This window comes from Pimephales promelas, chromosome 9 (assembly GCF_988280905.1).
Source record: "Pimephales promelas chromosome 9, fPimPro1.hap1.1, whole genome shotgun sequence".
In the NCBI taxonomy this organism is placed as follows: domain Eukaryota; kingdom Metazoa; phylum Chordata; class Actinopteri; order Cypriniformes; family Leuciscidae; genus Pimephales; species Pimephales promelas.
The window spans coordinates 17,527,968-17,546,778 of record NC_142777.1 but is presented as its reverse complement, the minus strand read 5'-3'; the positions used below and the strand labels follow the sequence as shown (position 1 = coordinate 17,546,778).

Sequence of the window (18,811 nt, the reverse complement as noted above, 5' to 3'; positions counted from 1 at the left end):
CAGATCTTAAACCCATTGAGGAGCTAAATCCTCAAAAGGCAAGTGGAAAAGCAAAAGCCCACAAATTGTGATCAGCAATAAAAAGGCAAGAATGTTGCCAGGATCTGGCCTGGAAGTAGTTATCCAGCACGCCAGAGTGAATTGCAGAGGTTATGAAAATGAAGGGTCAACACTGTAAATATTGGCTTTCTGCATATATTAAATGTTTTAATACTAATAAAACCCTTTAAAACGTCTTTTGATAAAAGCTCATCATTGTCTATTATCAAATATTGTAAATACTGAAGCTTAATGGTACAGAGAATTTATATCACATGTGCCAAAACAGTACTATAATGACAGAAGTAATAAATCGAAACCATTATAGTGATTGGCATTTGCTCATCTATGTGAAATGTAACGAGCTGTCATTTGCAACACCCTTACGAAATGACCAAACATGCGAGCTACACAGGACAGCTGAAACCCTTAGAGGCTATTTCAGAGTGTTTTTTTTTGCTCTAAGGTTACTGTGACAAATGTGCCGATGTTTCGAGATATTCTCTTGGTATCTGAGGAACTATGCCTGTTTCTTTTTAAGTAATCTCAAACTCAGTGAACATTGCCCTTTAGGCTGTGGCTTTGGGATGACAGATGGCTGCACTCAACTCTAATGCGACAGCGGCCTTAGCCATGGTGCAATGTGCCAAAGCGTACGGAGTGAATGAGGAACCACAGGCTTCACAGGCTACAGAACTTTGAAGCGCAAATCCTCAGTGTGGTTTCATAAGCTAATTAGGTATTAGCATTGCGGTGGGAATACGCTGCTGCATAAACAGGTAGTGAATGGTATGCGCCATTTTGTTGTTAAGGTTGCATAGGTTGTTAACTCTATTTCCTATTATGTGAAGTCTTCTGTTTTCTCCACGTGTTTTGAGTTTATCCTGCAATCACAGTGGCTGGAACTTCCTCTCACCTTCAGCACGGGCCTCACGGGCTTGACGTGCTGGTTCCTGCTGCTATGGCGATGCACGCTGCCGTCTTTGTGCGACTCGAGGCCCGCAGGCACATTAGGGGGCGACAACAGGAGCTTTTTTAGCTGTGGAGGGAATGAGAGGTGAGGGATTAAAATTTGATGGCATACGATGCATTTAAAACACAGAATCAATCTCTGATGTCTGCTTATCAATAAAAGGTTGGCATTTTGTCTTTCAGCGCTCAAACACAACACCAAAAGCTCCTTTATAACATTTAAAGCACTTCTGTGCTTTAGCCACTGAAAGAACAAAGACAGTTACTGGATATTGAAGAAAATCTGAAATGGAAGTCTGCCAGTCCTAAATGACCAGCACAACCAGAGCAAGCAAAGTAAGAAGCAGCAGTACTGTGTTGTTTAGTCCCTTAAGCGATTGTTAATGTGCCAACTTGGCAGGTCTGTCCATGGCTCTCAGTGTCCATTGAGGAAACTGAAGGGGCGCTGAGGGTTTCAGCTAGTGTGTACCAAACTGTTTTGGCATGCAATGGCCATATATGCCATGAAAACATGTGCTCCGCTGTCCCTGTCCCTGGTGCTTCAATGCACCCCTTGTTTCGCACACAGACTGGCCTCATTTAGGGGATGAGGTGTAAATGTGACCATTGCCAGCAGAGGGGGCTCTCAGCTCTTGGGTAAGACACTTACACCCAGACTAAATGTTAAGACTTCAGGAGGAAACTAAACCATACTTGAAAAATTCCATTGTTACTGAATCATCTTATGTGGAAACCTGTCTGTTTAGACTTGCACATTTCAGGCATTTTTAATAAGGATGTTAGAATCAAAAGTGTCTGAAAAGTTTGGCAAAAAGACTAAATCACTGACGAGAACTTTAGTTGCAAAATATTGTAATGTTAACTAATTGAACCTTGTTGTAATAGAATACAATAACCTTGTTGATAACATAACATAGCTTTAACAATACCTCTTGGTTAAATGATAATATTTGTACTACTGTTAAAAAAATTGTTTGGGGTCAATAAGATTTTTAATCTTATCATTATACGACTATGAACAGAGAGTTGAAAGAAGACGAAAAGCTGACCCTGGATTAACAGTGGTTGCACATCCTTGCTTGAATTAAAAACCACAGCTATGGGTTTTTTTGGGCTTGCTGTGAGAGAGAACTGCTAAGATATATGTTTCAAATGTGCATATGTCTCTTAAGCTCACCAAGAGAGAGAGAGAGACTTATATAACACAAAACTCTTATTTTTTTATTTTAAATAAATTGCGACATTGGTTTGACAGCACTACTGTATATATATATATATATATATATATATATATATATATATAAATACACACATATGTGCTAATATGCAGATTTTCTGCTCAAGAAAAATTCCTTATTATGATCAAAGTTCACAAGAATAGTATATATTTGAAATAATGTTTTGTAACAATACAAAAGTTTGATCCAATTTAAAGCTCCAATCCGTAGGTTTTTTGGGGTTAAAAATTATCCAAAATACATATTTGCGAAAATACGCACTGTGCCGTGTCGTGGGTGTCGAAGTACAACTCAAGTAAAGTTGATAATTCTGTGAATGACTGCAATTGCAGATTTTGAACAGAGATGGCGACAGAAGAAAAATGCCAGACTGCAGCTTAAATGCACCCTTTTAGCTAATAAGTCTTGATTTCTTAACACAAAACAAAAAATCGTATTGACCTCAAACTTTTAAGCAGCAGGTTGTATTAAGCTACTGGTATGTTTTGTCCTAGTGGCACCATAAAAGTGCTAGTCTTATTCCCAGATAAATGCACATCATTTTCCTCAATTTAGGAATAATTTGTACCTCCTTCAGACATCTCTTATATAATTTGGTCCTACACCCTGTAAGTTATCCTTTTTTGGTAACTCTGTAACAAGTCCAAAAGAGGCAATGATTATCTCAGTAATTAGATGGTTCCCTTTCATAGAAACCAAACAATATGATCCAAGAACAATGTGAATTGTGAAAGTTATTGAGTGAAATGTAAGACGGTCATTACTGTAACTACTACCAATCTCTATGGTAAAAATCGAAAAACACACTAGACAAACAGGAAAAAAAAGCTACATTACAGTACAGGCCATGCCAACCAATTGTTCAGCATTACAGAAAAAAGCAGTGAAGGAAAGACGGAAAAAGAGAGTACAAAAGAAAAGCAGTCAAACGGGTAATAACTGTTATAACTGGTTTCACAACATAAACAGATTAAATTGCTGTGGTTTTTGAGCTGAGAAGAACAGATAACAACAGCATCTTATTCCAGGAAGTGAAGAGAGAGAGTAGGGTCATCTCACAAAAGGTGGGAAAAGGGAGGAGAGAGCGCTGCTGTAGAAGTCCATTTAGTCTCCTAAAGGATTAAGAGATCTGGGAAGTAGATATAAGCATTCCCCTAAAAAAGTACCATGGTATTGCCATGTTTTTGGATTCTATCATGATGGTAATGTCATGGGATTTGTTTAAGTACACTATAGTTCAAAAATTAACTGTTTTTGAAAAAACTCTCTTATGATCACCAAGACTGCAATTTTTGTATCAAAAATATTGCAAAAACAGTGATATTGTGAAATAAGAAGCATTACTCTAGTCTTCAGTGTCACATGATCCTACAGAAATCATTCTAATATGCTGATTTGGAGCTCAAGAAACATTGCTATTATTAATTAGGGCTGTCAAATGATTAATCGCATCCAAAATAAAAGTTTGTGTTTACATAATATATGTGGGTGCACTGTGTATAATTATTTTGTATATATATATATATATATATATATATATATATATATATATATACACACACATGCATGTATATTTAAGAAAAAAAATATTATTTATATATAAAATATTTATATATAACAAAAATTATATATAAATCTATATACATGAAAAAAATTCTTAAATATATACAAGCATGTGTGTGTATTTATATATATATATATATATATATATATAATTATACACAGTGCACCCACATCTATTATGTAAACACAAACTTTTATTTTGGATGCGATTAATCGTTTGACAGCCCAATTATTAATATATCATGTATATATATATATATATATATATATATATATATATATATATATATATATGCCACCTGATACCACCACAGTACTTTCTTATTGGGCTGAGAGGAAGATAAGAGAAGTGGGATGTTTGGGAAAATGAAAGGCTAGAAAAAAAGTAAAAGACAAAAAGTCCATGTGTCCAAGTTCCTCATCCCTGCCTGTGAAGAGGATTCTTTGTTAGATTGGTTGCTTAAAAAAGAAATAAAAAGCCCAAAATGAGAAAAATTCAGACCTGTGTTGCCTATCATACCCATGCTGTGGGGTAGTCAGAGGCCCATCCAAATCCACCTTAAACAGGAAGGAAGGGTTCTTACTAGAGATGGTTCTTCCGTCTCTGGGCTCAGTGAGCCAGGGAAGTGCTCACTGTCCAAAGGGAGATCATCTTCCTCCTCCTCCTCGCCCTCCTCAGGGTCGTCCCCTAGGGAAGGGAACACAGATAGACCCCCGACTCCGTCCTCAACAATGCCGTCAAGGCTGTCTGTGAGGGCAGCGAGCAGTGCCGCATTTTCTTCCTGAAATAACAAGAAAGAAATTAAGGCAAATGCTCTGCAACGTAAAGATCAGGAGAACTTGCATGTCTAGTATATGTCTTTATATATATACATCTGTGTATAAGACAGAAAAAGTGAAGAATGAGGATTGGGACATGTTGCGGGCTAGATTCAAACCTGCAACTCTCACATGAGCATCATTGCTCAAAATATCATCACAATGTGTATATGCACAAACCACTATGCTGTGTGGCTAGCAGTGATATTTACTGCATTATATCTTACCTCAAGATATTTTAAATGTACGCAAATAATTTTTTCCATTGATTGAAGTTCCACGCAAACAAAACGTTCACGTATCAAAAGTAAAAGGCTTTTATTCACATATAAACACTGATCGCACAACAAATATGGTAAACAGAAGCTCAAACCTGCTTGCTTGACGCCTGAGAAGAAACGAGGTTTGTGTTCTTGTGTCAAGTAAGGCGGAACCTGATTTCACCAAGTGCAAATTGTTCCCGGATCAACATCTTTGTTGGTCCTGGAAGAACTTTCTAATCACCCAATCAGATCTGAGGGACAAGTTTAGTTTAAGTCAATGTCAACAGTCAGGGTTTGGTGCTTCTACATCAGTTATTCACATATAATTTCCATCTAATTTTAGGGATCATTTATGGGTAGGGTTAGGATTAGGGGTAGGGATTACATTTTCGGAAAGGAATGTTGTTCCAGGATCAAACAAATATATATTAACTTGGCAAAATCAGGACGTGCGGGTTGAGCTTCCATTTACTGTATGTGAACTATGTATGTACATAGATGATGTGAATAAATTGTTCTCCACATAAAGCAACTGTCTCTTCTGAAACTAATAAGGATTACTTGAACAATGTCTTTTTGAACTTTTTGAAACATGAAAGTTTTGGTTGTGTGGAACTCCAATTTATGGGCAAAAATGATGAGAAAATATCAAAAATAGTGTTATCGGTTTGGAACAACATGAGGGTAAATGTCAAAATTTCATTTTGGGGTGAATTAAGCCTTCAAGACTAATGTTTTCCCTAAAATCCTTCCCAAATTTCACCCTCAACCTTTCAAGTCCAAACTACCATTTGGGACAAAAATACATAGAGTGAATGAGCTAGATTTTTAATATCCCCTAACTTTATGTATAAGCAATAGTACTAGTGCTGTTTTACCACTTATCAGAACAATCTATACGTGCTCAATAAAGGAAGTACAGATGATGGTTCCCACCTCAAATAGCTCTGGGTCTCCAGCACTGTACTGTATGGATGCAGGGGAGTGATCCGAGTGCTCGTTGCACCATTGCAGCTCACTGAGGCAGTTCACTGAGTCAAAATCACTGGCGTCCAGCTGCGAGAGGTCAAAGTCAGGGAAGTCAGCATCAAGGCGGTCTGAGCAGACCTCCTCTTCCCCATACTGAGAACGAAAAAAAGAAAACGATAGGTCAAAAGACCAACATCAGAGGACATCTGAAAAGAATGCACTCCGCTGTAAACGCTGGGAAATCAATAGACATGCCGTGACTGGATATCCTGAGCTCGTAAACAGTCATCTGAATTAGTACTAACCTTCAGCACAACTTTATTAAGGCTAATTAACAGAGAGTTGAAAGAAGACGAAAAGCTGACCCTGGATTTAACAGTGGTTGCACATCCTTGCATTAAAAAACACAGCTATGGGTTTTTTGGGTTTGCTGTGAGAGGGAACTGCTAAGATATATGTTTCAAATGTGTACACGTCAGGAATAAGTCACCACTAGTGCAGTTTTGCACATTCACAAAATGTGTGAGAGCGAGAAAGATACAAAAAAAAAAAAAATGTGCGTGTGTCTGTGTCAATAAGTACTGTGAGAAGGGAAGTGGTCTAAACCCCAAGGGTACAGCAGAAAACCCACACATGCCTTAATATATCCATGTGAGCGATGGAGCTGTGCATTTTGCACTTGGATCATTTGGCTTGTTTCTGTCTGTTTGTAGAGAGGATACCTGGAGGACACCTGGGGTGATGCTGCCTCGGTTTACAGGAGGCCGTAGCATGAATATTCTACGGGGCCGCGGCGATGCATTTTTGATGACTGCTTGCACAATTTCTCCCCTCTCTGTTTCACAGAGCTGATGATTGCGCTTATTCAGTTCCCTTTATTCTCTTACACTAGGCCTGGTCAAGCGGGTGCCATTTATGTCTGTTCACCCAAATGCTGTTTTAAAATGCAGTAAATCACATAGAATCAGACAGCAAAGATTTTCTAAAGAGTCTCTAAAGCACCTACTGTATTACCAGCTGCTGAGCTCTGATGAAATGAGGTCACATACTGTAGGCCATACCTCTGCACTGTTTTAGCCCAATCTTATTATATCTGCAGCATTTTAATCTGCTTCACACACTAAGCTATTGTTGAAAAATTCTCCAGATGAAATCTGGTGTTGAAAACAATGAGAGAGAATGATACCAATACATTCACCTACTGTCCCATTTATGAGTGTATGTGATTTATAATTTTGATTTTAATATTTTTTTATTTAACAGCATTTTTATTCAATTGATTAGTCATTGTATTTTAGACTACTGTTCCAAATGTTTATGAGTTTTTAATATTTTTTAAACATTATGCTCACCAAAGCCGCATTTATTTGATAAAAATACAGTAAAAAAAACAGTAATATTGTGAGATATTATTACAATTTAAAATAATCGATTTCTGTTTTAATTTTTTAAAACAAATTATTTCAAATCTGTTTCAAATTATTCTATTTTAAAATGTAATTTATTCCTGTGATGGTAAATAAAGATTTTCAGCAATCCTTACTCCGTATATATATATATATATATATATATATATATATATATATATATATATATATATATATGCATTTCTTATTATTATCAACGTTGAAAACTATATAAAATAAAGATTTTCAGCACTCCTTACTCCATATATATATAAATATATATATATATATATATATATATATATATATATACTGTATATATATATATATATATATATATACTGTGTATATATATACTGTGTATATAAATATATATATATGCATTTCTTATTATCAACGTTGAAAACTATATAATATAACTATAATAATTTTGTGGAAACCTCTTTTCAGTATTCTTTTTTTCTGAACAGAAAATTTAAAACAACAACATTTTTTTAAATATAAATCTTTTGTAACATTATCAATGTCTTTGATCATCTTTTAATGTGTCCTTGTTGAACAAAAGTATTCATTTCTTCAACAACAAAAAAAAAAAAAAAATCAGTCTGAGCGCAAACTTTTTTAATGGTAGCGTATAATAATAATAGCATGCCATTATAAGTTGTTTCGCTATCTGAATGGTCACAAATTTATTCATATTTTTGTAATTAGAAAACTGATTAGATTAGCGCCAAGTCTATTATTTGTCTGTCTCTAATAATACAGTGAAATGTGGTTATAAAATGAAAGCATGTTTACATCAATGTCAAAAGGAATCACAGCAGTACGGCTTCTGCAAATGCGAAAAAAAAAGAAAAATCCCCTTCGCATCCCCCTCACATGATGCCACTGACTCATCTCCATCCTTTGAGACCCCCTCCCCAGGAGCACAAGAGCTCCAGCTAATAAATCTTTTTTCCCCAACCTTTTTAGTCTTGCTTGCTCTCTTTTTCTGTGTTATGGAGAGTCTCAATATCAATCAATAAAAATCTCCTTGGGCTCTGAAGGTTTAAGGTCACAAGCGCGAGTGTGAATGCTGCAACGGTAGGGATGGGCGGTATGATGGTATATACCACGAAACAGTAGAAGTGACTTTGCTATTCCGGATATCCTGTCGGTTTATCCATTTGACCTTAAATATATACATTTATATGTGTTACAGTGATATAAAATTACACATATTGTGATATCTGTACCATAGAAATCTGGGTCATATCACTCAACCCTATGCAAGTGCAAACAGAAAAGCTCCACGGCCGCTGATTTTCCAGAGAAGCAGCATGTGTGACCTCTTATCGGATACAAACGTTCCATGAAAAAAAGAGCAGCAGAGGTGCTGTTCACACGTGCTGGAATCGCCTGCATAACTCACACGCTGATAAAACCTCTGGATCACCCCATTAACAGCATGATCATGCCATTATGAGACGACAAAATGCAGTCACATTTCTAATGCACAAAAAAGTCCCACCAGCTAGTGCTGGACTGATGCTATTAAATGAGCAAAAGTTAATGAGCGTAGCTGACCTACTCAAGGCAAAAGCGATAAGGACTAATCAGTGATCTGTGTAGTCAAGAATGACCTTTCTTTTCACTCTCCTTTAAAAAAAACATATAACTGTTCCATGAATCTCATAACAAAAAAGGTCATTACACATTCAAATCAGGCAGCAAGGGGTGAGTTACATACATATCTGACCTATACGAATACGCATAGCAAACCCGAGTCCAAGGGCACACCACCAAGATAACTCAAAAACAAGCACATAACAGCATATAGCTTTACATCATCCTCCTGCATGTTACAAAAACTCTAGCCATGTGGTGCAGGAGTACTTGATCCTCAAAACACAACCACAGTGTACTGTCAGTCCCTGGGCATCTTTTCACGGTATCTAGGGAATTTTCTGAATAAATTTAAGGATAATTAGAGGCAAAGTATGCAAAAAAAAAAAGGGTGACCTTTACTTTGTTTGTCATTTCCAACTGCAGGGCGATCAAATGCAGCATCGAAGACATCTGGGATTATCTGGGATTTCTATTATGGATGTACAGATAGACCGATTGATTGGCTGATTGATCTGAGAGCAATTCAGTTACACCACTATTGTAGTAAAGCTGCAGGTTACTCATTCAATCCTTGCATTTACGAGCTAATAGGCTCTTATCTGGGTGCCCTGTCCCCTCTGAGCCTACTCCTATCTAAGATGTGTTATATATAGCTGTTATCCTCAGTCTCATGACTGGCTCTTACACAAGCTGCTTGTGACGGGCCAGGCTTTAAATGCTGCCCATGCCAAACGCAGATGGAACTAGTGGCTCTCTCCTAAGCCTCCCTTCCCAGAAACAAAGACACAGACATGCACGCATGCAGCCCTTTGAGACACATCCTGCCTGGGCTGTTAAATGGATTCCCTCACGACTCAATCCATAAAAAAACTTGGGTGTAGTAGCTAGCCAGCCTCAAACAGGAAGGATTTTGTAACACCATTTCTCCAGAACCAACGGGTTCCCGTAGTGCACAATACATCTTGTCGACCTGTGCAACCTCACTTACCGTTTGACCTTTGCTCATGTGACGGTAAATTAAATAAAGATGTTAAACCGCAACTCGCCCAAACCCCAAATTGGTGGCTAAACTGAAACAGGAGCAATTAAATTAGCTCTTTGCATATAGTCTTTAGAGGAGATTTCCGCCAAACCCAAATTAACAGCGGACAGATAGAAGTAGGGCAGTTAAAGGAAGATCTGGGCCACTCGTGTACAGTTGAATGAGACCGATAAAAGACAGATTCATGACACCTCATTGGCCAAGTCTCAGGTTTGGCAGGAACCTTTCTTTTGTATCCCTTTAGGAATTAAATGTCTGCAGCGTGCACAACCTTGCTATCCCAGCAGGCCACCTTTATCTTGTCTGTTCTGAAACCAGCCTAGCCCTTTAAATAGTGCTCATTGAACCCATTCATCCCTTAGACCTTTGCAAACAATTCCCATGTAGTAAATTTGCACACACACTCTCTCAAGGATTCTCAAGAAGTTTCGCAATCAACAGTTGAAAAACATCGCTCGACGTAAATAAAAATGTTCAATGTATGCCTCATTTTGCCCCAATTTAACCAAGTTATCAACAACTTAACCTTATTGAGTGAATGTATTCAATAATTCATGCCCGTTTAGAGTCTATATCATCTAAATTTCCCTTCTGACTTCTCATAACTGGCATGTTAACCGCCCACTTTCATTGGAGACATCTGCAGTAAGTCTGCATCAACAACAATCGCTGAATAGCCTTCATCTTGAGCTGTTATTCTCTAAAAAACATTTCAACATTAACTTTGACAAGTTTGAGGCTGTGTACTGGAAGTTTTCTGAGAGGCAACCTAACAGCTATTGAGCCCAATTTTAATCCTACTTAATTGTTTTCAGATTAGCCGTCAAACTCAGTCTATATCTTCTAGGCCGAGACAGGTATCAAGTGCGAACCAAGGACATTACACTGGTCCGAGTGAGACGCTATTATGCAGAATGTCTGAGAGCTAGTGCCCTCGACTGCAACCCCACTTCAGCCAGTAGGACAGTAATGAGATCTGATTAGAAAGAGGATTCTGTGCTTAGAGACAGGACTTTGATAGACTGCCAGTTGAGTTGTGACTTTGGATTCACATGGGAAATGGAAAATGGGCATAAATCTTTTAAAGCTTCATGTCCAAGCCCAGTTTCAGCATTGCTATAGATAAATGCAACTATGTATCATTTAAAATTAAACTTCCTTGTAAACAAATGATTCAAGATATGGTTCATGGCAGTCAAGATGTATTGAATTGGATTAAGTTTAAATCCTTCGGACCTACTTTTTATTTTTTTTCATCTGAACTTATCACAGATCTATATGTTTTTCCTGTCACATTAGATGTCTAAGGCATGACAGTCATTATTTCAGCCTGATTATTCTTAACTGACATCACTTGATAACCCATTGACAATAAAGGCATGTTTGTAAGTCCTTAACAAGATCAAGAGGTGTAATAATCAAGGAGCGTAGTTAGAGGTTAAGAGAGGCCAAAGATCACAAGGGTTCATTTAAAAGAAAGAAAAAAAGACCATAAGACCACAGTTTATAAGGTTGGTCAAGATCAGTGTTACCCCTGCAAAACAAGAAAAAAGTTTTGTCCGTGAGGGCCTGTTATGTACTTTAGTTGAATGACAGGGCTACATTTATCATTGATAACATAACATTCACAACACTCTTAATATGATCCTCTGAGAAGAGGTATTTAAAAATGACCACTGTCTCTTTTAAAGACATCAAATATGGTAATGCTGCACCAGACCAATCATATGACTGGAAAATGGCACTTCTAGCACTTCATTGCTTAATGTGTGTGTGGGGAAATAGTGAAAAATAATATATTTGCTTGTTGGTAAAGGGGCCATAAGTTCATAACTTATTGGTATTTTCTGCCTTCATATCAGCACTGATGTCTAATTCCTCCAAGCCCACTGTTCTATAAATAGTTGTTTTGGTTAGAAGACGATCCTAATAGGACAGGCTGAAAGCTGCCAGCTTTCGTTCTTCCATTAAGTCATCTCAGAGAGTGGGTGCCCATGGGGAGGGGGTACAGGGATGCTTGTGCACTTAATAGAAAAATCACAGCAACTGTTATTAATTTGCAGTTACACTCATGCTCAGGAAATTTGCTGTTCTTATTATGTTACAGTAGATCATCATTGTGTCTCAATGTTTGTAAGTTTCCAAGAAAGAATCTGTTCTCTAGTCGTGATTAGGGACTAGAAAATAGATTAGGGATTTGCAAAACATGAGTACACGTCAAGTTGACCAAACGGTCTTAAGGAAGACCTGCATAATTTGGTCTGGATTGGGTTCATCTCACAGTTCTTGTGTTTAAAAACAGCTAGACAACACAGAATTTATTCTTCTGCAGGGATCAAGGTAAAAAAAAGGTGCAACAATAACCAAAGACATAAATCCCCATTATAGTTAACAAAAAATACAGAGGACAAGAAGATACCTTAGGCCAAGATGCAGAAAAGAATGCAGTTAAAAAAAAATATGATGTGTTTATATCATACATGAAAGCTATTTATAACATGCCATCAAAAGACTATGGTACTGATAATCTACTGCAACACATGCCTAAAAATCCACCTCTCTGCCTCAGTTCATGTAACAGAATTATATACATTATTATACATTAAACCGTAAATATGCACATAATATTCTTGTCTTTACCATGGCTGCTAATAGTGACAATCTCCAGCTTAAATATTTGACATTCATTCACTGAGAAACCAAAGCTCTCAAGGTCACCCACAGTTCAATATGCATATCACAGCAAACATGAAAGCATACCCAGCACTGACGTAAATATCAGTGATATTACATCAATACCCCTCCCAAAAAGCGTCAGGAAATCCAAAAGGTAGTCAGCAATTCTCTCCTCTGCTTCCAACCTGGATCAATTTCACTGACACAATGAGAGCACTAGTTTCAGGTTTCAGAGCCTTGTATAAGGTTGTTGACTGGTGTCAAATTTTCCTGCACAACTGTGTAACGCAATGCAGAGACTTTGTCACAAGACTGCAGGTGAGCAACCCCTCATTATCAACAATGGGGGTCTGTCGCTCCTCAGACTGAGCTTTACCTGCAGTCATGACGACTGTGCGTGAGGGGGGCTGCAGGACAATACAAGCACTGTTTCCAGGCAGAAACCAGTCAGCAGTATCTTAGGTAATTTAAACAGCCAGGGGGAAATATCAGACTCACCTTGACTACAAATTACCAGCTGAGTTTGATAAAGATGTGAAAGTAAAATAAGTAAAATGCTCTCATTGGATTACGAGTAGAGCTGCTCTCATTGTGTCTAATGTGTTCAATCTGTCCAGCTGACAGACGGGATGAAGGGAATATGTTCAATTACACCTGAGAGAGAAAGTTAACAGAAGGAAGATGCAGGGAGACTTAGATGCAAAATGAGTCTTTTCAGACTTGGGTGGCCACAGACAGATCATGATGCCTGAGGAAGATGGCATCAACCCAACTTGTTTCGAATTCACTGGGAGCAGTCAGTGTCTGAGCTCTTAGTCGATGTGCATGGCTGTAATTAAATCAAAATGCTTTTTTTGCCCATTCTGCTTGAGCATAAGGGCAGAAGACACAGTTCGGGATAAGGGACTAGCGTGACTATTCCCAGCAAGCCGGGAACCTAAAGATGTGATGTCCTTGACATTGTTCTCCATGATGCATGTTTCATATTCTACTTTGTTCCCAGACAGGTTTGCTCCAGAAAACACCAATCCCATTTGGGAATCACAGTGGGAAAGCCTTAACCTGACTACGTCAGAATTCATACCGCTCTATTTAATTTCGCTTCTGTACTCAGTCTGAGACAGCGACATGTCTCTTCGTTTTCCTCCGGCCTGAAAACAGCCGGCCCAATCAACGAACAGAGGGCGGGCTGAGAGCCGTGGTGATGTAGGCGCTAAGCGCCGAGTTTAAGATTGGGGAAATCGAAAACGACCACGGATATGGAGACACAGGATGCAATTCGCTCTGTTGTGGAAAATATTCCCCGAACTAGAAGAGTGTTTGTTAAAAATTTTGAATGAATATGATGTTGTGGCCGTACTCCCGACAGAGGGAGTATCTCGGTCTCTTTTATCTGTTGAGCTCAAACTAGCAACCTTTTGACAGGTCAGTGTCTCCTTTCTTTTCCAGTTCTTAAATATTGCCATGTCATGCTGTAATCTTGCAATTAAGTTGCAGCATTTCCGACAGACTCGAAATGAACAAAGAGCTGTGTTTAACAGAACTAATCCTAACTTTGACAGTTGGTTGCAAATATTTTCCTGTTTCTCTCTACTGTCAAATATTTGTTAAGAGGCCCCGATTGTGCCGTGGATTCTTAGATTTACTTCAAATATCTATCCATGTGTGTGCACTCCGGTATTTTGCTTGATGGTTTCGTTTTTGCATCATATATGTGTTTACAGGTTTAGTTCGGGTGCTAAGCAGGCGCATAACCAAACGTTATGTGATTGGCTTACGGGTAACCAATGATTTTTATACTTCAGAAAAGCGCCCCCTCGCGATTAAGAATGATGCCACTCCAGACTCTGTCTACGAAGCAAAGCGAAGTAGCAGAGTTTGGTATTACCAGACTAGGAAAGCCTTATTGCACACACTACTTCAGCAGTTCATTTCAAGCAGTTCTGCAGTGACCAAACACAATATAGATAATGCAGATAGTTTTGCAGAGAGATTGGGATAATAGGATTACAAGTCCCTTGTTTCCATCTGTTGCGAAGGTCATGAGTCTGGGTCAAACAATAACAGCTCGTGACCACCACTAGGGGCCAGACGAAACCTTAAAGTCCTCCGTAAGCAGTCCCTCCACATAACCATGTAGACAGCATGTGCCTTGACATGATTGAGAACACTTTACAGCAGTTATATATAGATGCCTGCTATCTATTTTAGAGCATGCACATAAACCTGCATGCAGTGTCAAGGAGAGAACCATGGCTCATAGTAAGTGGCACTCAACCATAGGTCTTTGCCTCAGATTTAGAACCACAGATTCTTCATTCGACTGCACCAATAACTGAGTGTGCATCTTCAAGACTAAATATGGAAAGAAAAAAATCCTCTGCTGTGGTCCAGTGATTGCTCTCCAGCTGTCCCTAAGGAGAATGTTCTAATGCAGCGACATGAAAAAAAGGCTAGAGAGTTAAACATTAGTTCCTGAATTCCACCAGGCTAAGCACAGCATGGTGGTTATTCAAAGGGGACAAAAGAACAAGGCTAAGAGCATTCGTGCTAAAAACGAAGTCGTGCAGAATGTCATTGCTATAGCTATTAATCTTGATCTTCAGTTTCTCTCGCTACTGGCCAAGAAATCAAGGTAAAGAATATTTCCATCTCTATTTTAGGGGGTCACTCAGCAAGCATAGGGATTGTTTTGAAATCCAAGAATAGACCGAAATGCAGAGATGACATTTGCTTCTTGCATTCAATGGTTGAAAGGACAGTGCTCAGACAACTGTTCAAGTCGCACACACAACTATGCGGCAGTGCCCTGATGTGAGATGTAGTTAGAAGTCAAATGTAGGACCCCTGGCTCTCTGAGGCTATACATGATGGGAAAATAATGTTTTGGCTATTCAAGTAAAAAAATCATGTTTAAAGAGAATGTGAATGTGCAGTACAAACATCTGCCAAAACAAGGTACCATTGTGCAATTTGTATTTTGAAATACACCTAGACTTCAAATATGAAGTCAAATACGAAGTCGGAATATCTCGGTTCTGTACTGGTGTGATCCGAGAACCGCTGTACCTGTGCGTTCGGTAGTAAGCGGATGCGCAGTATCAGCTGCTCGTGCTCATCAGTTCTCTCAGCAGTGGCACCAACATGTCTCAGTTTAGTGAACTGTTGGAGTTATTGGAGTAAAATATACTCCAGGATAATGGTTTATTTCAAATCGGAGGGACTGTCAGGCATGTCTGAAAGTTAGTAACTTTAGTAACTTGTGGATTAAGCACTGACGCAAGACGCGAACTGTTTCAAATGATTCAGTCCAGTTCGACCGTTTCGCTAAAAAAGAACCGGTTCAAAAGAACGATTCGTTCACGAACCGGCCATCAGTCTGCAGGGAGTGATGGAGGCGGCAAGAGAAAAGGTGAAGACTGGGGAGTGGAAGCTCCACAAATAGAAAGAGCAAAATGTGGGAGACATTTGCCGAAATAATGAAAGATGATGACCAAAATGCTGGCTTTGAAATGTGTAGGCTTCTTGTGATGCTATTTACACATTTGTGATACGCTACGATGAGCATTTACTACTTTTAAAAAATGCGGATCAGGAAGCGGGTCGGGGACAATATTTTCTTTCTTTTTTTTTGCGGTCCGAGTTGCAGGCGGGTTAGTTGAAAACGTTGGTCAGGTGCGGGTTGTTTATACATCGACCCGTGCATCATTGGTAGACAAGGGGTAGCCAAACTTGCCCCTCGAGGGCTACGTTCCTGCAAACTTCAGTTCCAACACACACCTGCCTTTTACACACCTGCCTTGAAAGTAATTCTGAACAACTAGATTAGCTAATCTCATCAGGATGGTATCCCACCAGTAGCAGGGTTGGCTACCACTGCCGTAGAAAGGCAAAATCTACATGCCGTGCCATCAACAAGTGACCTTTGAGAAAAGATCATCCATAGAAAACCTGTCTGGCAACTGCATGTGCTCTTACTTTTATATCCAATGAGGCAGTTTAGCTGGCTTAACCTTCTCCCCAAATACTCACCGCTGACTTTCTGAGTCAGCACTGCTGCATGTGGTCTTCAGGCAAATATTGAGTGGTCCACAGGACATCTCTGCGCTGGCTTTCTGGGTGAGCTCTGAAGCGGGAAGATGACTCACCCTGAATTCCTAATGCTCAAACAGAAGGCAAGGCCATCTGCCAGCCCTCATCTTTAAGCCATTGCTTTAGCAGCAAGCAGAGTTTGTTACTGTGCGATGTTCTGACATGAATTGTAAGCTAAGTGTGTTGTCTCCTGGCCTTTACGTACTGCTCGTCTCAGAATCTGAGCAAATATTAAATAGTGATGAAAAAATGTAACAGAGCTCACCACTTGCCAATATTGATGCTCACGTCATTGCAGGTGTTTAACTGGTGGAAAGGTATAGTGGTGCTGCATTCAGACTTTATGTATTATGGTTTTTAAGGGTAATGGTGGGGTTAATCTTAAACTTCAGCTTTCCTCTGTGATAATGCGAGGGAGCTTTCATGTCAAGGACATCACAACAGCATAACACATGTGCTATGTGCTAGCTCAACCTCCAAACAGGGGGAGTACTCAAGGTTGTGACAAATTGGCTGCAGTACTAGGAATCATACCATAGAAAAACCACTTATTCTTCCTGTTTTTAGATGCATTCCTACAAGGTGTATTGGCAATTTCACTATCCACACCCATTTGGTGGTCCAAGGTTAATCGGTTTTCCAAAAGCTTCCCAAACCCTATAGTGTACTACACAGGATGGAAAGATTCAGGGGAGCAATTTCATATCTTTCATTGTTTTCTTTCCTGAAGACAAGAGTTACGGAAACATTTCTAAACTGGTATTGACGTGTCTAACATCCTTTTTATGGAAACACTAGAGAAAAGCATGTTTGTTTTATTGCGTGTCCTGTATATGAAGTGTATCAATATTGTTTCCTTTCATTCCTTGAAACTCATTATTTAGAAGAGTAGCTATGTGAGTAGTGCATGGTCTGAGGCCCCCTCTTGCTTTTACACTATGCTCACTCAACCATGACTGTTCAAAGCCACACTAATTCTGAGTGAATAAATGGCTCCCTTTGACAAATTGTTATTAATTCCCCTTTTGGCAGCCCACCAAGACAAACCTTCCCAACACATTACTAGGGACATTTGTGTAGCATTGTGCAGTTCATGTTATCTTCCTTGTTTCCAATTCGATCCTTTAGTGACCAGATTTGTTTCAAATCAGGGAACCCAAATCTTTTGGATAGACAAATCAACAACACACTATGTTAATGAGTATAATATCAGAGTTCCTCAGTCTCTGATTCAAGTGCTAAATGCTTTAGGTGTTTGTTAGTCTATCAAAAGATGCCAGGTCTCATTCTGAAGCCAGACTGCCGGTCTGCCACCTGCACTCTTTCCTCAGTGTGAGTGCGAGTACATCGGATTTGTACTCCATATCCCTTGACAACCTGCAGTGTTAGTCTCAGCATTCCTCCAGGATAAGGTCAGGTCTTATTGGTGCAAATATCAGGATCTTTAGCTTGGGATGACATGAGAAACAGATCTCTCCAAATCTGTTGGCACGGAAAGGAGAAAAATCCCAGTATTGGGGTTACAATACCTGACTTCATGCACAAAACCCCACCAACCACACCTTTGGCAGTATCAGATTAATGTGATTTCCTACTCTGGCAGTACGCATTAATAATAAAGACTAGAAGAGCAGGCATTGAGTGCAATTTTTATTTCAAACAGCACAATCTGCAATGTATTGTGCACCACTTGAGCCACATAATAAAAGCCTTTAATAGCTCCTAATGCTCAGCTGATCTCAGGCTGGGCTCTCAAATGGAAAACAAAGAGCTTTAAATCAGCACAGACCAGTTTGTACTTTGTAATACATGGCCTCACTTTCTCCCCGAGAACCCCCAATAGCTGTTGTTGTGCTGCGGTGTTAAGAAACATGAAAATACGCAGGTTCAACTTGATCATCTTTGAGGATCTAACATCAGTGAAGTCAGGGAGCAAGCACTCAAAGGCCACCAAATGTAAAAGGAAAACCTTTAATTGGCTTTGACTGTGGTCTTTGAACTTCCTTTGGATGGCTTTGCCGTGTTGTAGTGTGATGAGGTACTACTGACTATGAGATTTGCTCATCGTGCCAAACTGCTCTGACCCATTCATTGTCTCTTAGTAATTCAATAAAGTTTGGTGTG

At 39.1% G+C, this 18,811-nt stretch overlaps 1 protein-coding gene across 2 annotated transcripts in view; it reads right to left on the bottom strand.

The window, feature by feature from the left end:
* ppargc1b (peroxisome proliferator-activated receptor gamma, coactivator 1 beta) overlaps positions 1–18,811 on the bottom strand; it is a 54,032-nt gene that overhangs the window by 14,176 nt on the left and 21,045 nt on the right. Inside the window, exons 2-4 of one of the 2 annotated variants that reach the window (XM_039648647.2) lie at positions 5,831–6,016; positions 4,397–4,594; positions 956–1,078 (exon numbers count right to left, since the gene is read on the bottom strand). In XM_039648647.2, coding sequence (XP_039504581.2) covers positions 956–1,078; positions 4,397–4,594; positions 5,831–6,016 — 507 coding nt within the window. The remainder of the gene's footprint in view (positions 1–955; positions 1,079–4,396; positions 4,595–5,830; positions 6,017–18,811) is intronic. The other variant, XM_039648648.2, reaches the window with a different exon arrangement.